Genomic DNA, 23,533 nt, shown 5'->3' with positions numbered 1-23,533 from the left:
TCAAACAAACACAGAAAGGAAGGATCATAAAGGCGAAGTAAAACGTGTTGTGCCTGTGTGCGAGCCAACAGTACACGCGCAAGAAGGTGTATATATGAAACAAAACAAACAACAAAAAAAAAGGGAAATAGAAAACAGTGTCTCGAAAGCGGAACGATATGTAACTGAGGTGTAATAAAGCGACGTTACGCAGTTACTTAAAGCAGTACAGGAGGACAACTATTCTTTTTAGAAATGTGGCAGTGATGAGCTGTGTAATGTGAAAGAAATATGCAGTAGTAGTTGTAGTGTTGCGCTTAATGAAACTTTTGAAAAGAGTCATTCCAATCAGTCAAAAGATTCATGAATCGCCAAAGCAGATATCTAAGGTAGAATAAGGTAGTATACGCCAACCTAGCATATTCATATGAATCTTCAGTTCAAATAGTCACACAATCATGGGTTAACTCTCAGCAAACTCATCTAACTTCAGGAATCTCAACAAACTTCATTGATCCTCATAGAATCACAAATCATCAAATCATCAAATCTTCGCAATCGATTGGGATCATCTCTTATTTCAGAAGCTAATTCCTTTCCTAGGAGGGATCATGAATCCTGCTAGATTCCTTGGGGGTTTATTAATCTTTGAGAAATTATGATGAGTTAATCCCTTCACCCAACGCGAGCGAATTATATGAGTGATAATGATCCTTTGTTTTTCATGCGAGCGTTACTAGTGCGTTACTTCAGGCGTTGGAAATAAAAGAAGTCGCGAGTGGAGACTTCAACGTCCACGCGACAGCGAACGCGTCTCATTTGCTTTTCACAGCCACAAACAAAAATGAACGTTTGCTACTCGATACTATTATACAATAATAAACATGTTCTGATTTATTACTAGCTTCTTCGTTACACCAAGCGTAACTCGTGTCGGGTTACAAATTACATTTAAAATTCCTAGCAATTGCATCCCTGCCAAGAGAGTACATGTACGCTAGCCATTGCTTCCTCACGCGTGAGTTAAAATAAAATAATTATTTGCAATCGTTTTGATCTGCGTGAGCACGCGGCACTAATATCTCGGCACAGACGCTTGACCTTTCGCGAGCAGAAAGCTGTCGAGCGATACGGATTTGCGTGACCGTACACCGGTTGATGTGTCCGGTGGGGATGGTTCCGGCGCGGGTGTTTGGTGCTGTGCACCGGGGACCGTCGTCCCGCTAGCCGGATCGATACGTTCGCACAAGTTCTTGATGCGCTTCTTGATCGAACGTCGATGGCTGTCGAACCGGCGGCCCAATCCCTCGAGGGCGGTCACCGTCGCCGACCGGGCGGTGTGGGGTGGTTCGGTTGATTGTGGTTTTGGTGTTTGGGTGTGGGTAGAACCGTTCCGGTGCGTTAACCGGCGCCAGGATCCTTGCAGCTGCATACGCTTCAGCTGTCGCCACAGGCTGTGGCTGTGGTGATGGTCGGTTGGGGCAGGCAGAGACGACGAGGAACCCGTCGTAATGGACGGTATGCGCTCGGAAACTTGTATCTACGACGGGAATCGTGAACGGCGGTGTTAAAAAGTGCGATGTGAGGTGGTGAACCGTGACTTACCGGTTCGTAGATGTGCTCATCACCGTACGCTTCGTGGCGCATCGGTAGTGGTTCCTGTGATCCGTTCGTTCCGACGCTGTCCGTCTCCGTGCCACCGGTCGATCGGTGCGTCTCAAACAGATAGTTGACGTCTTCGTAGTCATCGTAGTTGCTGCAGCTACGTGCGGTTACTGGGCGCCGCGCCGTACCGGTGACCAGCTCAACGCCATCGGAAATCTGTGGTAAGGATACGGACACCTTTCGGCCACCGTCGGCCCGATCGTCCGGCTGTCCGGTGTTGGTGTCGAGCGTGCGAGCTAACCGACGGGACCGTTTGGCCCGCACATCCACCACGGCGTAGATCGGTTCCGTCTCCATCAGGGCATTCTGCAATTCAACCGGTATGCCAACCTCCTCGTAAACATGCGAGTTGCAAGATGCTGCATTATCGACCACGTCGCTACTGGACGGTGAGCTGCAAGTATTAAGAATTCGTTACGTTGAAACTATCGCCAGCATGAATTTCGCGGACAACTCACCAGACAGATTTGGACATCGATTCGGCCAGAGTATCAGAATGCTGGGGATGTTTAATACCTTGAGCACTGTCGATGGTTGCTGGCATGCTGGGACGCTCGTTAAACATGCTGTTGATGCGACACACATCCATCGACTGGTGGTGCGATTTGCTCCAAACATCCTGATGCAGTCGAAATATCTGCTGCCTCGGTCGGTCGCGGAGTTCCTCCTTCTGCCGTGCCTCCGCCTTCGGTTCGACCCCTCCATCTTCAACGGCACTCTTGACGCCGGCTCGTCGATCTACCAGTACCGTGCGACCCCTTGCCGTCTGGTCGGCACTGTTGTCCCTCGCACCGATGGGCGTTCGTGTTTCCAGCGGGACGACAGTCTCGGGTCGTCTGTTTCCAATTGTTTGATCAACGGACGTGCACATGCCGTAGCAGCAGTGATGTGGGGGAGGGGGGGGGGGGAACCAACAGAAAGAAGGGATATAAATATAGAATACCCATTTTTTATCCCCGGAGCAACTCCGGAAGTAAATAAACGAGGGCAGTGAAGCGGTGAAGTCGTGCTGCATCTCCAATGCACGGGATGCATACAAAACCGATGGATGCTGCATGTGGAGTCTATTGACGGGTTGATGTATGCAGAAGCAGATGCCGAGCCCAGCAGCATACGATCTCCCCTCGCTCATGGCCGGTTCGCTTGTACGCCATGTATTCCGAAGGGGAAAATGAATGGTACTTGAGCGTGGCTTGTGATGTGATGAGAAACGCGCCCCTATTCAAGTGGAATCTTTGGACTCCTGGTAGATTAGACATGCTGGAGCGGCAAGACGTCAACACGTGGGTGAGGGATAATGTTCTGGTTCTTGCTTTGATTATCCCTAGATTTTGGAACGCAGTAGCTGCTTAGATTATGCAATCGTAAAGGAGAAATCGGATGAACCGTACCCTATACATTAACATCACGACTTAAGGTAACGCTTGGCGTGAAGCAATCACAACAAGAACACAAATCGTTGTTAGCTCACGCAGCATGAAAAACGATAGTGCGGTGGAGTTGCATACTTCCCTGCGATATCTATCCTCTCAAGGTCATAACCAATCCAACAACAACAAAAAAAACCCGGCGAGTTTTGATTGACTGAGCAGCTGAAGCAACACACGGCAAAACACAACCCAAAAGACAGCGCAAACCGGCCGCTTTGTAACAGTTTTGTAAGCATCTAATCTGAAGCTATTTTGAAAACATGAAAACTGAACCCGGATATTGCACGATGGGTATTTGACGGTCAGACAAAGTCCACAATTCTTCATCTACTTGGTGGCAATTTGGAAACTCAAAGATGGGAGTTGAGTGATCTCGTCCAATTCTTCGAATGTCTGAGCAATCCTTACTTTGAGTTAAGGGGTTTTTGTGCCTAAGTTAGGTCTAATAAACTTAAGGTGTTGTAGAGAAAACCTTGTAGTGAAGTATGTAGTAGGTCATAAACCGAAGAATACGAACGTTTAACGTTTAAGATATAACATAATAATTAGAGACATTTCTGAAAAGAGCTCTTATAGCTTGACATTAGCACCAAGCGGTCCACTGTGCAATGGGGATATTACACTGTCTGCAATATCTGTATCGATTATAAAGCATGAGCTTTTTTTAATGCCTCGACACGGTCTGTTTGTTCGCCTGTTCGGTCGGTGTGTTAGCTCAATGCACCTCCCAACCCTCGGTTTTGGACGAGATGGGAAGGGTGCCCTTGAAGAAGCAACGGTCTAGAAACTCACATCCACTTTGTGCGACACGTTCCGGGCACTGTTTTGAAAATCTGAACCATGTCTGAAGGCGCCATTCGTTGCCGGTTTGCATTTTTAGAAGGGTCGCATTGGATAGGAACGGGTGCACTTTAAACATTGGAAGTAAAAACAGAAGACATTACACACGCCCCGTGCCTAACAGTCCCGTGTCTGGCGTGTAGCTCGGCGCACATGCCTATGTTGCCGAGTTCAAACCTTTTTTTTTCTTTTCTTCTAGTGGTTTCTATTTATAAAAGAGCATCTCCCCATGTTGATGTTTTATCGCGGAAGTTGTTTACAGACGACGCGACGGGACTGTTAGTTCCCGTCCTGCATGCTGCTTATGTTTACCGTTGAGACAACGGTTTTACCGAAAACATGTGCAAAACTCCGGTCTCGGTATGGGTATTTCACCCTGCGTGTTTACCAGGTGTAAAATGACTTCGCTATAGAGTGAATGTATAGTCCGGTGGGGTGAGTGATGTCCCAAAGATCGACCGGACTGTGGGTGATAGCTTGTAGTCTTGTCATGCGTGGGAGTAGTCGTGAAATCAGACGTCTTCTGATAGATTGCTCTAATGATTATTCTTCAAATGTTGCATTCTTCAATATCAAAACCTTAAACTATCTCCGAATATCCAACATCTCTCTTTGACATAGATACTTTAAATAAGCAGCAGTAGTATAGTAGTTATTGTTAAGCTCTTACCCATTATCATCGTTCTCGCCGGTGCCGGACAGTTTCGTACCATTATCCCGTGAGTTCGAGAGGCTGTTGGTAGCCATCAATTTCCCTTCGTAAGCGGTACTATCTGGCACCTTCAGTACATTATTGTTGAGATCATCTTTGTCATTCGGTTCTCGGGCGGTTCCGCATGCCCGATGCCGCACAGTCGCTTCCGCGCTGAAGCTGCGCGGTGGCTTAGGTGGTCCGGGACGGTTCGGTGGCTGGGGAGCCCGCTTCTTTAACGCAGCTAGTGCCGGTCCGTTCGACCGGCTAATGACATCCGCAAACGGTTTGCAGTTCGCTGGCAACGAAAACGACGATAGTGGTAGGGTGGAGCGCTGGAAGCTATTATGCAAGCTGGTACGAAACAGTGGAAAGATTGCAAGGGAAACTAATCAGTGTTTGCACATTTTGGGGATTTTTCCCCTTCTGCGTTCGTTCGCCACGGCCATTCGAGATGCTTTCGCGATCACCTCAAAACCCTGTGGTGTTTCCTGTGTGACTTACCTGAAGTTACGGTCAGCACTCATGCCTCCGTTTGCCACGGTTAAACTATCTAGCAGTGCCATTATCCATTCGGAACAGCTACGATGATCATCACAGCGCTGAAAGAATACGGAATTTCTGGTATGTTTTTTTTTGGGCATTGGGACATGAAATCAACTGCGCTACTCACGAATGTATACATAAGCTTCGAGTTCGTTTCGATGGTGAAACGCGGTCCAGTGGTTGGGATAATGACTGTGCCCGGCACCAGATTGATGATGTCCTTAAACGGTGCGAGCTTCTTCTCGTAGTCATCACGCGACGAGTACGACAGCAGTAGTTGATTCTGGAGTATGAAGAATAACTTTCGCCATCCACCCATCCTCTGCACAAAGCAAAAAAGGCAAATGTACAATCGAATCGATAGCGTTATCACAGGTGCAGAGCTTACATTTCTTTTCTTCTTCAAATATCCACACATCTTTACCACGCCGGTGTTGGAGGTGGACGACGATGGCGAATCGGCAGTTGACGCTAGTACTCGTGCCGGGGAGGATTCTTTCACAGTCTTAACCTCTTTGTCATCCATTGCACACAGCGCAGTGGCCACCGACAGTATGGCGGTAGGTGTTGGTGGTGGTAGTGCAACGCTCGGCATACTGTTGTCGTCGTCGTCATCGTTCCCATTGCGTTCCGGTGTGCTCGGAGACGTTGAACTTCCATTGCGATCTGCTACCTGTTGGTGCAGCAGGGTATCGAAGGAAAACATTGCAGGTGGCGACGGTGACGGTGTGCTTACGGCAGACGTTTTAGTTGTCATGAATTTCTTCATTTTCATACCAGGTTGTGGGTAGTAGGGTTTATATTGCTGCCGAGGCAAATATGCATCCGTATCAGCACACCGTCAATAAGCCGGACCTCGTACTATTACTGCAACCAGCTCGTACCACGCGTATCTACGGAGCAAATCAATTAAGGGGGTATGTTAGTGGTTTGAAACAATAGCGCAGGAACTGTGCGTGACAAGTCTCCGCAAGTTAACCAAAACTTAAAAGGGGTCAGCTAGCGGTGAGGTCGTCACCATGCCACAATGGAAAACCTTATCTTGGACCAGCACCAAATATGCCGAAAATACGCGCTGTGTTATTAACAATTCACGAAAACAATCTTCAAAACATCGTCTGTAGCCTCAAACCATGGCAGAAATAGTATAGGCATTACTAAATAGTACATTATTTCATCGTTAGCTTCGCCTAACCATTTAAAGAGCGCGTCTCGCGTCTGTTATGTTTATATGCACGATACATGCACAGCGCGAACAATTTAATTGGTTTTGGTTCGATGCGGTTACCACCACCACCACATGGTACACCCCGTATATCCTCCCAGAAACCCCGGAGGAGGAGGTTTTGCGTGAACGATATTTATGCAATGGACGATTCCCTGGGTCTCCGCCCGTCCGGAGACCCCGTCCTGCGGGGACTTTCAAATGTCCGAAATGGAATGGGCTTTTTTTGGGATCTTTGTTTCTCTCTCCTATTCGCTCGACGCAACCGGGAGTAGTTTCACTTTCGGCGTTATTTGATGGTGTGTACTGGCCAATTGGTTTGCTTTCTACGTGTGATGCAGTAGAACGACAAATGAGATGGAAAGTAGACACGCTGGGCACACTAGACACTACGAAATTGATTAAATGTAGATCAGCACAATTGGAAATTATCCTTCATTTTGCGTATGGCTTCACGAAACGTTCGCCATTTTCTGAGGTACAAGTGTTGGTGTGCAATATGTAACGTAACCGGAATAATGTGTTTCACGTTTACTGAGCACCATACAGAGTGTTTGATAGATTTCGATGCGAAACGTTTTTATTTTTCGTGGAAAATAGTATCATTCGCATCTTTTATGGTCGTTGAAACGCCAGAACATGGTTTTAGTAGCTTGGTAAGTCGTCTACCGGATAGCTACACGTTCAATGTCGTACATTCACCTGCTGTCACTAAACAATGTGCTGTAGATTTATCACATTTCACCATTGCAAGGTAAAATAATTCTCACTTTGCATACCTTCGAGGGGCCACGAACACACACGGGATAAAATGGAACAAATCAGTAATACTTTACCACTCCACACAAGCCCCGGTCCGAAATAAAAATTCTCCTCATTTGCGCTTCATTAACACCTTTTTTCCATAAACACCCCCGACCGTTGATCGATTACTGATCCGCGTATCCCTACGTCTACTCGTTGCTGCAATCGAGGTGACACTGGCGGATTTATTAGCACCTTTAGAACCTGATCCGGCCTAGCTTAAGCGCTATGTGTTCGTAAACACGGTCCATACGTGTAAGTTGGTTTGCGAATAAATACACACGGCGTGTAGGATTCGTCATGTGCCAACGACCACCGGCATTTCATGAAAGCGTATTGTTTTACATCCAAAGGCTCGCAAATGTGGCACCATTTTCGTGTGGGGTGTATGAAAAAATAAACGCACGTAGTTATGAAATAAGTTTCAGTCTGTTTTTTAATTAAAAAAAAACAAACGACGCAATTTAACGCGTTTATAGTACGTTATGGCCAATTTAAAGCCTTTATTATAAATCAAAATATGCAGTGTTCACAGTGATAACAGTTGTATTTAACAACTTATTGAACCAACTTATACTGAAAACATTAAATAAAAATATTTCAAAAATTGCCAAAGTTTTTTGATAGTCTCCCACTCTTCAAGTTTGGCTAACATGAAGGTGGAGATGAAAAATTTCTGAAACTGTTGTGATGATGTTATGGGGGGTTATATACTTGAGGCACTCAAACTTTGTTATCAGTTTTTCGATAGTTTTATTGACCTGCTTTCAGATCTCCATTAGTGCTTCTTCATTTGTACGAGGTAATCGTTATTCGACTAGGTTCAAGTTTCAGGTTCTTTTGGTTTGAACTTTAAGTGCTCATCTATCTTTCTATATCTGTTGAGAGATGGAAGTATTCCACTTCCTACGTTTACTATATTTGGCCGGTAGCTAGTGGCCTTATGTCCAAAGTGCTTCACGAACGTATTTTGATTACGCCCTTGAAAAACAGTAAAGACTTCCAGGCAGCCATAATATTGCATAATATTACCTACAGAAAGCCTATGGAGTTAGGCTAGGCTGACGTTTAATTTATGCTTTAGTAAATTTTAAAGCCTCGACTACCCAGCCCAATTCTACTGCCCTCATGAAGACGAACCATGTCTGATCGTAATAGAGAACAAACTATCTCAAAGCTATCAGCAATAGAGGCATTCACGCTCCTCCAAGAAGGAAGTCTCCAAATAGGATATCATAAGAGCTGTAAGAGTATCTATATCTGAACAATGACAACGATATATGAAGGGCTCTCCTCTACAGTCTTCCACATGCCCCTATATGACTCCTCCGTAGAGCCTCTCTGTGATGAAAATAATTTGAGAGCTTTGCATGTCATCATTACAGCATTAGTTTTGCGTGACCCGTACTCATTATCCCGTGCTCTGCCACGTAATGGGGCGTGTGCTAAAATGGGGTTTGAATGGAGTAGCCTCTGGGGTTCGTCAAAGTCCCACTGACCCCCCGGACGGAAAAAAAAGGGATTTGATTGTGAGCGTTGTGTCATCCATTTGCGGACTCATTTGATTGTGAAGCGTCTGATTGAAGCGTCCGATTCGGCAACATCAGCAAAAGATACATTTCACCCGAACGCATGTCAGCAATGATTGGAAAATAAACGACCCGAAATATCTTGCATTGCATCGAGCGGAATGTGATGGATACCCCCTCTCTCCCTCTTTGCATCATTTGTTCGTCGTGGGGCAGAGCCTTGTCAGCGGCTTTGGGCAACGTGTTTGTTCATCTTACCAGCCCGGACTTCTACATTCGGCAGCAGCCTGGATCATGCGAACGCACACTTCGCGGCACATTAACCCGTACTTCACCAGACACAAAAGAAGAGTTGTAACAGTGCTAGAAAATAACACCTGCTCACCTGACCTGCTCGTCTCTTCTTTATGTATATTTAAACATACACACACACACACACCATGCACCGTAAACAAAACAAAGCGCACAACAACGCCAATGGCATTCAGCAACATTCACAAACGCACAACAGATCGAGAGGGCAAAAACGCCTCCATTTCCCTTTTCTCTGCTATCCACACTCACCTCATCCACACTCGTTTCGCCTCTGTAAGCTGTGATGTGCTAACCGAGTGTATATCACACAACCTAGCACAGCCTTCTACTGCTGCAGCCGGAGGTGTGAGTTCTCGGACGGGCACTGCATAAAGTCGCTTTTGTCTAACGCATCTCGGCACATCATCCGCACATATCGGAACGTACTCGCACACAAAGGATGGCGCAGCAATGTTTCACACACTGGCAGACGGTCCAGTGTTTTCTTTTTCGGCGACACTACTACCCGCGGCGAGCCCAACCGCTGTCGAACGTGACACCTGACCTAACGTTCACAGCACGAGTGAGAGAAAGAATGAGTGTGAGTGAGCGGGCGCACAAAGAGTCCGCGGCTATTCGCGATGCAGCCAAAAACCCTTTCTCAAGCAGCACGCATTCGAGCACGTGCTTGCGCCACGGACCTACGAATCGCACTGGAAGCCGCGCATTACTGCGTGGAAATTGTACCGCGCGAAGCACTCGATCACACGCAACACACACACACAAACACATGCGAGAATTTTTGGGGTAGGGTTGGTGGAAATTTATTTTTTTTTTTGTAGACCAGCACGAGATGGGCTTTCTCTCTTTTTACAGCTCGCTTTTCATGCAGAGATGGCGCGCCTCTAATGTAGCCCGTTTAAGCTGTTGGTTATCCATCCCACTCCACCACGTGGTGGTGCTGTTTTGGGGTGGTCGACTGACGGGTGACATGGTGGCAACCTGTCGCACATGGAAGACAAATACATGTTCGGCAAACAATTTCCCAGCGAGAGTTGGAATGGTAGCTGGGGTGGCGACCGGTGGAATTAGTTGCTCCAATTTTATCTCTTTAATGTCCATACGTCATCCGCTGCAGAAGAGCGACGATCGGCACAGATCACATGTTCAAGCTATTGGTTTGTTTTGAAAGATGACTCGCTTACAGCTAACCTGAGTGCAAACAAACGCACAACTGGAGATCACTTCCTGCTCCCATTGTGACCTCCAGGGCGGGTTTCAGGTGGTGATTCTACAGAAACCGAACCGGATGCACAATCGGTTGAGTGCCATAACGTTCGTGACGATTTGATGTTGTTCTACGCTTGTCTAGTGTACGCTCATGTCAGGTGGCTTTGAAAATGACGATACGGTCACCACGCTGAGGCGACCACAGTTTCTAGCTGGGTGTGCATCTTTCCAAAAGGGGTAAGATACTACCGAACCGTGTCAGGCGCTTGTCTGGCTTGTTGTGTATCACTGCACCCGATGCCTTCTACGTGCCATTTTGTCGCGTTCCCGGCATGGGAAGTTAAACAGGAACACCAGACCAGATGAGGAGCACATTGATGTATGAGCTGCAATTTCTGTTGCCGTCGTCGAAGAATGTATAAACTCATTTCCTTTCCGGTGGGAGGTTACTTTGTTCTAAGACGAAATGTCGGATAAAGCGTATGTGCAATCTCATATTGCAACTAAATTACTAATTTGTAACACTTCTTTCAATGTAGTTGCGGAGATTATTAAGTCCGTGCGTGATGTTGAGCTATTGCAGTGATCATATATCATATTTCAGATGGTTTTGAGAGTACTTGATAGACGGAAAGATATTCGACAAATGGAAAGTAGCTTCTTTGTCCTGAAGCATTCGCTAACTATTGGGTTTTATTCTGGACTATTGCAGTCAACAATATTAGTGCCGTCGAGGATGTTGAGGGTCTTGTTATAGAAAACGTCATATAAGGCATGAGTAACTTGGTGAGTCTTCATGAGTTTTAAGAATTTTGAACTAGACGTCGAGGAGAATTTTGGAGAATTTTGGAGATCAGGCATCTGACAGCAGATACTCAGGACTATGTACTCTGATGTCTCGAAATTATAATACCTTTGTTAGCTTATAGTGCCCGTGAAGACTTCACACTAGCACATCACAGTGTCAAACAGTCAAAGCGTGATAATGAGATGTGTACTAAGGGGTTTTTGAAAGTCTTTATCTTTCACTTCCAAATAGAGATGAGAATAATCACTCTTTTCAATGATTTGAATCGGAGTCAAAGAGTGGGTTTAAAGATTTGAAGCCTTTACTCACTCTTTTGAGATTCATTAAAAAATATTACACTGCATTTATGTTTTTACCACTTTATTATACCACTTTGATTTTATTCATAGCCCGCCAGAGAATCCCCTGTCGTTTCCTGGACGTTTTCTCACTCATCTTCGGTGCTTACAATCCCAAAAGAGTAATGATACTCTTTTACTCACTCTTACAGAGTGATTATAATCCAAAGAGTGATAATACTCTTTTACTCACTCTTACAGAGTGATTATAATCCAAAGATTGATAAAACAGTTTTACTCACTCCTGAGTGAGTTTCTAGTCGGCACAGAGAGTAAGAGTGAGTATAAACGCAAAAAAGTGGTTAAAGGAGTCATAAAAACTCTTCGTGCTGATTTATATTCATTCACTCTCTCGAAGGTTTCAAATCACTCACTCACTCTTACTCAGCGTGCACATCTCTACTTCCAATGTCATATTCAATCTCCCGAGAATATTTGATAAAAAGAAAAACAATAAAACATTCTCCTATGCTTCTATTTGTAAATTGCACAAAAAAGTATTAATTGTTTAGAAACTAAACGGAATGCTGAATAACAGTAGCCCACACATTCCACACCCTAGCAGGAGAGCGCTCGGCAGTTAATCAGCATTACATCCGTAAGCCGAATGTAGTCCCCAAACCAGCGTTGCCCAAACACGAGGAACATCTTATTCGGTGCATCAACATCAGCAATACTCTTGTGCCCTTCATTCAACCGCATCTGTGCGGTGTCAACAAGATGTGGGGATAAGGAGAACACGGTGCACCCAACTGTCATCGTGATCGAGCCGGCATTTACCCGTTTCGCTGTTTTTCTCCCCCCTCATTGATTGGAGTGGCCACGGCATGCTATGGGTCCCAATAAAATGCATTCTTCGCATGCTCGTCGTGGCGTCTTCGTCAGTGTGTTAGTCTCGTTCGTTTTTCCGCTGCTGTTTGTCGTCAAGGTAAGCAATGCTAGCTTCAAATTCGTTCGTCCAACGGTGGCGACGTTTCGCATACTAGAAGTGTGTTTAATTCTATTTAGGGCAGGTATTCAGATCGCACCTTAGGGTGACATTTGTATGCGTTGTGCGCTCCAGCGGTGCGGATATGGTTGATATATATTCAAATTAAGATGATCGTGGGATTGGTTCAATGGGAGCAACGTCTGAAATCAAGACATTATCGTTACACTCACAGCAACTTGACAAGCAAACCTTCCTGATAGATAATTCTGCTCATCAGATAAGATATAAATGACCTTTGATTTAAGTTACTCAAACCGAAGATGCCAGAGTTTTTGGATTGTTTTAGTATGCCGAACAATTATTTTAACACCTTTTCATTATATTCCCATCATGTTTAGTACTAAATTATGAAGTTTATATTGCTAATATGCAAGAAGCTTATGAGTCATAAGCGTAACAACACAACTTTAAATTACTACTCAGAGATTAAACGAAGACAAACGCATTCAAAAGTTCAATAGCAGTCAGTAAAACCAGTCTGAAACAGCAAACATTGAATTGAGTGTAAGTGATGTTCGATTCTTGCACGGTTCTTGGTTCAATTGAAACTACACGATCACCGTAACGCAAGGCAAGAAGCCCAAACGCAGCTACTTTCCAGCAGCCAATTCAATAAAGCAGATTAAATGCCAAAGGTCTCACCAGAGCCGGAATCATCTCCCGGGGACGTCTCGTGCGGCAGAGCCTTCGTGAGAAATTGTCGTGCCGTGGGACCAAACCCCAGTTCTGGGTTGGATGGCAGGCTGGAAAAGAGGATTGGCAGATGCCAGCCGACCAACGGCACGATCGTCCACCCCCTTTGGGTACAGCGTTCGGGAACGGCCATGGGCAGGAAGGTCCTATAAATATCGGATCCGAACCAGCTGCCAGCATCCAGTGCACCCGAGGCATCCGAACGGCTTTGCAACTCCACAAACTCCTCCGAATGCGCGTCCCGTGAGTGACGTGTGGCGTGTACTATCTTGCTGACTGATCTGCATCTGAGTAGCGCACCCGTACCAGCACTACTGTCAAGCTGCTTCTGCTCTACTGATCAACCATCGTTTGCCTGCTATCATGTCGATTAAGCTGCTAGTGTTGGTTGGGGTGCTGCTGTGTGTGTGTGTCGTTCGTCTGGATGCGGCACCGCAAGCGGAGAAGTATGAAGCAGTAAGTAGCAACAGCAGTGGTGTGTGATTAATCTGTATCAGTGTGGGGTAAATCTGAGTGTAAAATTCATGACTTCATGAATGAATCTGTGAACTGAATCTCTGCTTCAAAGAATCATGAATCCTCTAAGGTTCATGAGTCATCCAAGCTCTCCTCCCCTCTTGCTCGTGCCAAAAATGGACCCAATAATCAGCTAAGGTCTCCTGCAAGAGGAGCTGCCAGTGCCCTGCGGATTTATGAATCTGATTTGATTCATGTTTTGAATGACTCCCTACTAAACATTCACATGAATGACTCTTCTCATAAGATTCATTAAGTAAAATACTAATCTGTAGTAGCGTTACACCTGAAGAGGTGTACAACATATCTCATACTACTAATAGACGCTAGCGAGCTCTTGTCGTTCTTCTTAGAGTACGGAATTCCAATACAATACAAGAAAATACTTCCGAGAGCTACATACTACATCCTCAAATTTCCTCCCTCGTAGTACGAATACAAGTACGAAGTGAAGGACCCCGAGAAGCAGCTGTTCTTTGACAAAAACGAAGCAGGAGATACTGCCGGCAAGGTATGTACGACAGGGTGTTGTTGTGCCCAGTGCCTACAGCTGTTTTTTTTCCCACAGGTGACAGGCCGATACTCCGTGTGGCTGCCCGACGGTCGGCTCATGACCATCAAGTACATCGTGGATAAGGAGGGTGGCTTCCAGCCGGAAGTCGACTTCCAGGATAATGCGAACCCACTGTCGGGCTAGTGATGGTCGTTCCCTATTCTCCCGACACTGTCAACCCTCGCCCCTTTGAGCCTCGTGTTTGACGCTTGGAACGGTACTTGGATTCCTGGACCTCAGTCGTTCACGGACAACGGTAGAAGGAAAGGTTATTTAATTTAGGACTGTGAGTCGCTACGTGCACCGTCGTACTGCATCTATAGGATATTGTAAATAAAGTTACCTCCTCAGTCGTTTTGTCTGCAATGTGTAACCAGATTATCTCTAAATTGAAGTACAATCTTTTCCCGAGTTACGCGAATAATGCGTGCCAGAGAAACTTGCGTAACTTGGATTCCCTTCAGAATATCGTTTACAATTAGTATTCGGTGATCGATCTCTTCTTTTCGCATTCCGAAGCATGTAAATAATTGATGTTTTTACGATTATTTCGACAAATTAATGTTGAAATGTAACGAATTTGTGGGAAAAATTGAAAATATGACAAATGAAAACATTATTTTCATAAACAAACGAGCTGTCAAAATGTTGGGATTATTGCGTAACTTGCGAAATGACTGTATAGGTATACCATTAAGTACATCATAAACCGAAAGATAACATCTATCCGATCTTCGTGTGAAAAACTTCCATGGTGTCAGTGTCCGTGCCTGAGTAGTGAATGAAACCAATTTTATTCCTCGATTGCTTGATAGAAATTGTCTTAAAAAACTGCATCGCAAATTGGCTTGATCACAGTGTTGTTGTGTTTGTTTACCGTAGCTTTCGTTCCGAACGTACGGTATCTAACCGATCTGGTGACTGGTTGGTATCATGCCACAACTGAACTGGATCATTATTCAGTGAATGTTATAAATGTCATGTTAGCTACATCAATCAGTACAAAAATCCCTTCTATGCCTATAGATTGTACTCCAGCTCATAGCGAACGTATTGGTTTCGGGGATCGTTCGTGATGCGTGGATAGCCCGCGATCAGTGCATCCTGGGCGCTGATGTACAGGGTGTTATAAATCTTCCAGTACATCTCGCGCACCTTCCGGGACGGGTGGAACAATCCCTGCAGCGTGTACTGCAGTATCTTAATCGGACCGAGCGCTACCCGCAGTCCCTCGATCGCGTCCGTGAACGCCCGCATCATATGGGGCGAGGTTTCGAAGATGTTCGGCCACGCGTAGTTCAGCAGATGGATGAGCGCATCCTCACACCCGAATCCATACACACCGAGCGACAAGTGCTTGATCGCGGTCAAGGCCGTCTGGCGGTGGACGACATCGCGACTCAACAGTGCGTGCTCCAGCAGCGGACAGACGGCGTAGATGTAATCCTTGCCCATCTCGCCGATGTACTCGAACAGGAAGGACAGCGACTTGAGCACACCGTTCTGCACGTTCAGTTCCGGCATGCGATACTCGTTCATGAGCGCGGGCAGCACGGTGAACGGGCGGCACGTTTCCGCCACAACTGCGATGGCGACGGTCGTGCAGAGACGGTTCTGACGCTCCTGCACCTTCAGGTTGTTCAGCAGCGTAGCGACCACATCGTGCGGCCCGATTGTCTTGGCGATGTAGCCGAACGTGTTCACCGTGGCGCGCCGGATCGCCTTCTTGTGCGCCCTCAGCAGCTCGAGCAGCTCGAAGCAGATGCGCAACCACTCGCGGGCCGACACGTACTCTGGCCCACGATCCGCGATGCGGCCCACCAGATCGACACAGTTCTCCTGCACCTTCTCGTGCCGGTTCTTCAGGATGGGTGTCAGCCGGGGCAGCAGATCCTTGATCGGTGGTGTCATGTTCGTCATACCGATCACGTTCACGATTGCCTTCAGCGCGCCCAGAATCGAACCGAGCACCTCCGGGTACTCCTCGCCGAGGTACTCGTACAGCACCACCCCGAGATGGCCCAGCAGCTTCTCCTCCCCGCACGTCTTCATCACCGCGGCAATGCGCGCGATCAGATCGGCGGCCTGCTCACGTACCTTGGTCGATTTGTTGTTCAGCCGCCACAGGATGGTACCGCAGATCTGTGGCAGGTATGGCTTGACGCGCTTGCCCAGCTGGTTCACAACGGTGCCGAACCCGTTCAGCATCACCGCCTCCTCGGTCGTTTGTGACTGGAACGCGTACAGTATGCCGTCGATCAGCTGCGCCTCCAGACGCGAATCGATGTCGGCCGCACCGAGGTTCGCCATAATCTTCTCGATCGTTTCCATCACCATCTTGCGGCACTGTTCGTTCTCGCCCTTCAGGTCGTCCACCACGCGCTCGATGATCTCGGACGCACCGACCTTGTTCGCGATCTCGACGGTCGTGTCGATCAGCTGCCGGTAGTTGCGTCGGTTCGGCGCCGTCCATTGGTTCCAGAAGCGATTGAAGAAGTGCGGCAACAGCTCCTCCTTGATGTACTGCGCCTCGACACCGTCCGTCGCGCAGCACTGCTTCACCACCTGCAGCACAATCTTCTTCATCTCCTCGTCCGGCGATTGGAACTCGCGGATCAGAATGAGCATCATCTCGCGCGTGTAATAGCTCGCGTGCTCCGCATCCATCAGCGGGATCAGATATCCGATGGCTTTCAGGAACGCCGCCAAACCCTTGCTCCGATGCGTCCGGATGCCCTTCCACAGCGGCTTCAGCACCGAATCGAACGATTCGATGCCGTACGGTGTGGCGGCCTCGGCCAGCGCAGACAACGCGAGTGCCGTAATGGTGCGCACCTTCTGTTGCACGTCCACCAATCCGTGTTCGATGAATTCGACCAGCGACTTCAGATGCGGAAGTATCGCACAGCCCATGAGAATGGCTATCTGCTGCACGATCTTGACGCCGGTGTGACGCGCCTGCCACGATTTCTTGCTCTTGCAGACCGCCTTCAGGAACGGCATCAGCGCCGGAATGCCTAGCGCGGACGCAACGACCGCAAATGCACGGGCCGTCGTATTACGCACATACTCGTCGATGCTGTCGATGTCCGGGCACATCGTCGAAATCATCGTAGCCAGCCCGGCCGCTTTTGCCAGGTTGGAAATGATCTCGCGACCTTCCACGCGCGCGTAGTAATCATCGTCGATCAGCAGCGGTTCGATCACGACCAGAATCTTGTGCACGTACGGGCGGACCAAATCCTCCAGCCTGTACAGTATGCGATCGATCACCTTCACCAGCAGATGCCGCTCCTGGTCCTGGAGCGTGGGACTCATCAGCAGCGGCAGGATCTGATTAAACAGTGGTCCCGCACCGAACTCGCGCGCTTTGTCCGAAATCTGGCGCAGTGCCGCCCTGCGCATCGATCCATTACCGTTCTTGATCTTGAGCAAAAGCTTCGCGATTCGGCGCTCCTTCTGCTCCTCCGGACTGAGCGCATCTTCGTCCACCTCGACCAGCAGCTGGTCGAAGTACTGCGCGTCTTCCGGCTTCATGAAGGGCAGATTTCCCTTCGGCTGGTTATCCACGACCTTGGCCGATTTGTGCTGCGTTTGGACGAAAAAGGCGGGCTGTGTGCCAGCATTCGGTGTCGGTGTGGCATTTAGCTCACGGGCTGGCGTCCGAATGGGAATGTAACCGGCTTGCGGAGGCAATACTTTGTACACGGCCGGGAACATTGCATCCAGCTCCTCGTCTGTGAACGGTTTGTTGCGTTCGTCGATGACCTTCTCCCAGCGGTATGCCTGCAGTTGTTCCATCCAAGTGAGATGGCCCGGTGTTGGTGTTGCCATCTTCATTGCCTTCAGCCCGACAGGCGTCGTGCCGTGCGGTGTTAGTGTCATGGCCGACGGAGTTGCATTGGACGGCGTTTCATCCCACCGGGAACGGCGCTTCGAGGCGGGCGTGGTGGCATCGAGCAGCACACCATCGCTGGAGACGCGCTCGGCACGGGGTGTTTCCGCCCACGAGTGGCCGGGTGTTTCACGGTCGGTTTTCGGCGGTTCATCCCACCGATTGCGACGGGTCGACTTCTCTGCGGGTGTCTCGCTGCCTTTATGTCCGGGAGTTTCGTCCCAGCGACGGTCAGCCGGAGTTTTCTGCGAATATTGTGACGCAAAAGGATTGAATAGAATAGCTCGCTTGTGTGATACTACAGAATCACTCTCATACCTCAGCATCCCAGGTTGGAGTCGCCGCTACGGCAAGCTTCTTTAGTGCTACGAATTGCACATCCCAGTGGCCACGCTTCTTCGCTTCAACCGGAGCCGGTTTTGCCACCTGTTCTGTCTTGCTAATCTTCAACGATCCATCCTTGGCCTTTTCTTGGATTTTTTTGCGCAGCTACAAACAAAAAAACGACATACAACGCTCTCAAATTAGTCCCTTGCACTGCAGCAAGGATATCGCCATTCAACAACTTACCTCCGCTTCTTCGCCTTTCAGCGTCTGCTCGCGCATAATTTGCGTATACGAACGAGCTCCAACATCAGACGTTTCACCTCCTGTAATTAGTGAACACAACAAAAAAGACATTGGTTCAATCCTACACGTCCGGCTATGTACGTACCATCTGCAAACGGGTCCACTCGCTCAGGCGAAATGACCAAATGTCTACGCTTTTGACGATATTCATCCTCTTTTTCTGCAACCGTAGGTTTTCGTCGTTCTGCAAACGGATCGTAATCCTCGCCCTGCAAACGTCGTATTTACAAAATTCTTTAGTACCAACAAACTTTCTAAGGCCCCACCGAAGTCACACCATACCTGTGCCATCTCGTTCAGCAGTGCCGTTGGTGCCGTGTAGCCCATTGGACGATTGTTCCGTCCGATGGGCATGCCTTCGTCCTCCTCGTTGTCAGTATCGTCATTTGGAGCGATCGATGTAACATAGCCCTCGAATTTACTGCCGCTCTCACCGCCATCATAAGGTTCGCTATCGAAGTCCCCACTGTCGGCCAAATCTGCCTCCTTCTCCTTTGCCGCTTCCGCGTTCATCTCTTTCTTTTTCGCCTGTAAATCTCGAATGTGAGGTTCTATATCTGTAAAGAAACAAGCGAAGAAGTATTTAGATTAACACTTTCATTACTCTATGCCAAGTCGCAATCCGTAGGCAGGTCTAGAAATAACCTTTTAAACTCGTGTGTCAACGAAACCAAGAAGGACAACGACGCTGTATATTGCAAGTAATTAGTATCTTATTAGTATTGGTAATTGTTAAACCAATAATTCTTCGTAACAGCTCGGCAAATGTTATAATATCACGGACAGGACCATAAGAAGATACCTCGCAGCCTCTTACACACGAGAAACAAATGAATCAAATATGGTTGCTGTGATTTGGTTTGAAATTGTCCTGTCGCAACTTGCACATTCTGAAGCGGTGCCGAAAATTAAAAGAATGCCGGTCGTGGAGCAATGAAAATTATTGACCTTTCCCACGTGTAACTTACCTTCGTGAGTTTGCACAGCGTTTTCCTTTATCCACTAAATACAACACTAAAATATCAAGTACGATTCTGGGAAACCAGACTCAATAAGCCGGAAGCGCCGATTCTACGGTTAGCATTTGACCGGGTGTCGGATTATCCGTGCTGCGTGGAAAAGACGGTTTTCAAGAAAATTCACGTATTTTTGACACCATCGATGACAGTAGAAGGAAAAACCGAACGTTATATAGTAGACGGTTTAAAATTATAAACCTGAACCATCTGATCCACCCGATGTGCATATACCTTGACAGCTGTATAATGACAGCCCAACATACGCCTGAAATCACGGCGCTGTAAATAAAGATTTTTACCGGTTGAGATTGGAAAGAGTTTACATATTCAGTCTTCATTTCTTTCGTTATTTTGGAATTATTGGCCATCACTACAATATGATAATTCTGCTGTGATCCGAATTAGGTTGCTTCATGTAGGATTTCATTGAACTCTCATCCTTATAACTTTTTGTTAATCAGAAACGGACTGAGCAGTAGCTCTCCATGGACATAAACCTGATCGATTTTCTCTCGCTAGAGGGCGCTATAACCATGAAGCAGAAACATCAGTTCTATATCAAAATAAAGAAAAAAAACGTTTATCATAATTGCATTCAGAATACGGTACCCTGAAACCTCTGCAGGACGCAATAAAGTAAGCAATAAATATAGCATAGTAATTTTGCGTGTGACTCATTAAATTAAAGTCTCATTATTTATTGTTCAGCTCAGATCGTACGATTAGATTACGTCACTATGTTCTTACATTGTAAATGCAGGAAAAAAAAATATATATATATAACCACACAAAACAAATAGCATGTGCTCTCTACCAGTCCAGCTCATCCGGTAGCCCGCCCGGGTAGTCGCCGGTCAGACAGGCGGTACAGTGCCCAACCTGTTCCGGTTTCTTTGCAGCCATGTTTAGCTGTACCGCTTTCTTTAAACCTTCCACGCTCAGGTACGCTAAGCTGTCCGCACCGACATACTTTGCCAGCTCCTCCGCGTTCAGCTTGTTCGCGATAAGCTCCTCGCGTGTCGGAATGTTGATGCCCATGTAGCACGGGTAGAGCAGCGGCGGACTCGCTATCCGGATATGGACCTCCAGCGCACCGGCATCGCGCAACAGCTTAATGATCGGACCGATCGTATTGCCCCGCACGATGGAATCGTCAATCAAGACCAACCGTTTGCCGGCTACGTTCTCCGACAGCGCACCAAACTTTTTTGCCACACCGAGCTGCCGAAGTCGTGTCGACGGTTGAATGAACGTACGGCCAACGTATCGGTTTTTGCACAACACCTCCGCAAAGTTGAGATTAGCCTTGGAGAATTGAAAGGAACGGAGAATTATCATGGATGTGGTGATGAGCCGATGCTAACCCGCCGTATACCCTACCTCTCGTGCAAAGCCGTGAGCTGCTGCCGTACCGGACTCCGGCACAGAACTGACAATGTCTGCATCGACACCGGCTTCACGTGCCAGCTGACGGCCACACTGCAAACGCACCGAGTACACCATCTGCCCCTCGAAAATGGAGTCCGACCGGGCGAAGTACACGTACTCGAAGATGCAGAACGCATGGCGCCGATTCTCCGGACAGTCGACAATGTCGATCGTTTTGATGCCGTCGCGCGTTAGCTCCACAATCTCACCGGGTTGTACCTCTCGGACGTACCGGGCACCGATCGACAGGAAGCCGCAGCTCTCACTCGATATCACCCATCCTTCTGCCGGCAGTTTGTCGACCTTTTCTGCAATGTGAAATAACATCAAGGCAACCGCAGGACTAACAGTAGGTATCTTTCGTATTTCGAATCAGGTAACTTACCGTGACGGTACGCGCCGATAGTAAGCGGTACGATCTTGCCAATGCACAATGGCCGATTGCCGTACGGATCGCGCACGCCGTAGATTTTGTCCTTGAGCATGATCACGAGCGAGTAGGAGAGCGGTGCGAGCTGCATCAGATGCTTGATGCGCGCCGGCCAGTCCGGTCCATCCACCTCACCCTCGGGCGGGTTCAAACAGAGCGCCTGCGTGATCAACTCCGAGTCACTGTGCGTCGACAGTCCGACACCGCGAGACAGCACATCCTTCCGCAGGCTCTCACAGTTCACCAGCTCGCCGTTGTGTGCTAGCGCGAGCGCACCATGCGCCGTATGCACCACGAACGGCTGACAGTTGACCTCCTCTGACGCGGCCGACGTCGAATAGCGCGTATGCCCGATGCCGAGATTACCCTTCAGCTTCTTCATCGAGTCGTCCGTGAAGATATTGTTAATCATGCCCATGCCTTTGTGCACGTTAAAGTTTTTCGCACAGTGACCCTCGCTCGTCACGATACCGGCCGACTCCTGGCCGCGGTGCTGTAGCGCCACCAGCCCGAGACAGATGACCTGCGCCACGTCAATCTGCGTCGGCCATTCGCCCGTCGCAATCGCACCGAACACGCCACACTCGTGGGTGAGCCCGCTCAAAACAGCGCCCCGTCCGGCACGCTTCTTCCCCAGACCTAGCGGTGCCGTTTGTTGATGAGGCTGGATCGCAAGATTCTCCATCGCCGATGCTAGTGGTGCACTGCTACTACTCTGACAGCAACTATTGGTAGAGACCGGCTCGTGGACCTGCTCCATTTCCGGGTACTGCTGTGACGTATGTGCCATCTCCATTAATCTTTCTCGCAGTGCTAAAACAAGCATAAGAAGAGAAGCAAATTAAAAAAAACCCTCCGTCATACTACATTAATGAAAGTAAGGGCACGCTTGCTATCGCATTAAATCACTTTCACCGGGCCGGGTATCTCCACTGCACTTTAAAAAGGACGACAAAACACAAACAAGCAGGACAAAGAATTGGCGTCAGCGTACAACCACAACACCCTACTACTGTTTCCGTGGGACCCCGGGGGCATAGAACCTGAAGGCAAAAACACCACTACCCGCCAGTAGGCACCGACTGTTGTTTGTTATTGTTTTGCCCCCTTTGGGTGACCTACTCGAATGCAAGAATCCGCTCACTATCACCAGGCCCGGATACGCGTTACACACGTTTTTCCAGCAGCTTTTACGTCGATGAGCTCAGGCCGTGTGCGCGTTATCAGCGCTAGCAACGAACGTGCGGCGTCGACGGATCCTATCGGGGTCTTAATCGGTTCGATTCACGCTGGAACGTCGCTGAATAGGATGGCGATAAAGCGGTGAGAAAGGGGAAGAGAAGAGTCATACTTATAAACACAAAACATTCCCAACAACACTGTACAGCTTTACCCGGTTCTACTAATGCTGTTTGGTGATAGGTTTAGGCCCTGTACCTATTACTCTGATGATTGTTGCGCTCTCGTGTCTGCTTGCGAATCGATCGAGAATCATCAAGAAATGCTAATTAGAATTTGGATCCTCTCTAGCGTTGTTTATCTACGGAGCACATAGTTCTGGAAGATCTGGCAGTTTGAGATTAATGCCCTCTTTCATTTGCCTATCTGCATCAAAGGATTCATTTACAGTGGAAAGCCGATTAATCGGGAGGACTGATAACCGTCCAATCACGATGTGTACGGATAATCGGAGTTCCTCTGTACTTTTTCGTAAAAACCTCAGAAAATTATCAGACTTTCATACCAGAACGGGCATCCTATACAGCAGAGGTTTTGTAACTCTTCTATCTTTCCCCTAATCTGAACATTCATCTCCAAACACTGCTAACCACTGCTAAGGTTCTAAACAGGTACGTCTACCAATTAACAGTCTAAAGCTAACCTAACTTCTACAATGTCTCTAAAAAGACCTTTGTTTATCTGCACTATAGAAGAGAGAGATAAAAAACAAACCTGAACAAATGGTTCACGTGCACGCTGCGCTCCCGTCAATAGTGCG

General features: G+C 47.8%; 4 protein-coding genes across 4 annotated transcripts; 1 reads left to right on the top strand and 3 right to left on the bottom strand.

Moving 5' to 3' along the window:
• Positions 1 to 1,054: 1,054 nt before the first annotated feature.
• LOC128711987 (uncharacterized) lies at positions 1,055 to 5,926 on the bottom strand. The gene is made up of 7 exons (XM_053806883.1): positions 5,540 to 5,926; positions 5,279 to 5,473; positions 5,110 to 5,207; positions 4,585 to 4,959; positions 2,103 to 2,480; positions 1,585 to 2,038; positions 1,055 to 1,519 (listed from the first exon to the last, which is right to left on the bottom strand). The coding sequence occupies exons 1-7, from the start codon at positions 5,924 to 5,926 to the stop codon at positions 1,055 to 1,057; spliced, it is 2,352 nt and encodes a 783-aa protein (XP_053662858.1).
• Positions 5,927 to 13,426: 7,500 nt separating this feature from the next.
• On the top strand, positions 13,427 to 14,276 carry LOC128708999 (pro-resilin-like). Its single transcript, XM_053803985.1, has 3 exons — positions 13,427 to 13,519; positions 14,010 to 14,090; positions 14,148 to 14,276. The coding sequence occupies exons 1-3, from the start codon at positions 13,427 to 13,429 to the stop codon at positions 14,274 to 14,276; spliced, it is 303 nt and encodes a 100-aa protein (XP_053659960.1).
• An 876-nt stretch (positions 14,277 to 15,152) lies between these two features.
• On the bottom strand, positions 15,153 to 19,883 carry LOC128718737 (splicing factor 3B subunit 1-like). The gene is made up of 7 exons (XM_053812361.1): positions 19,875 to 19,883; positions 19,626 to 19,659; positions 18,940 to 19,214; positions 18,743 to 18,866; positions 18,598 to 18,677; positions 18,346 to 18,516; positions 15,153 to 18,272 (listed from the first exon to the last, which is right to left on the bottom strand). Exons 1-7 carry the CDS (start codon positions 19,881 to 19,883, stop codon positions 15,153 to 15,155), a joined length of 3,813 nt encoding a protein of 1,270 aa, XP_053668336.1.
• A 603-nt stretch (positions 19,884 to 20,486) lies between these two features.
• LOC128719363 (amidophosphoribosyltransferase-like) lies at positions 20,487 to 22,324 on the bottom strand. Its single transcript, XM_053812990.1, has 3 exons — positions 21,490 to 22,324; positions 21,057 to 21,412; positions 20,487 to 20,981 (listed from the first exon to the last, which is right to left on the bottom strand). Exons 1-3 carry the CDS (start codon positions 22,322 to 22,324, stop codon positions 20,487 to 20,489), a joined length of 1,686 nt encoding a protein of 561 aa, XP_053668965.1.
• Between the last annotated feature and the right edge of the window lie 1,209 nt (positions 22,325 to 23,533).

The sequence above is a fragment of the Anopheles marshallii genome, chromosome X (assembly GCF_943734725.1).
Source record: "Anopheles marshallii chromosome X, idAnoMarsDA_429_01, whole genome shotgun sequence".
In the NCBI taxonomy this organism is placed as follows: Eukaryota; Metazoa; Arthropoda; class Insecta; order Diptera; family Culicidae; genus Anopheles; species Anopheles marshallii.
This window is presented reverse-complemented; position numbering and strand designations above follow the sequence as displayed.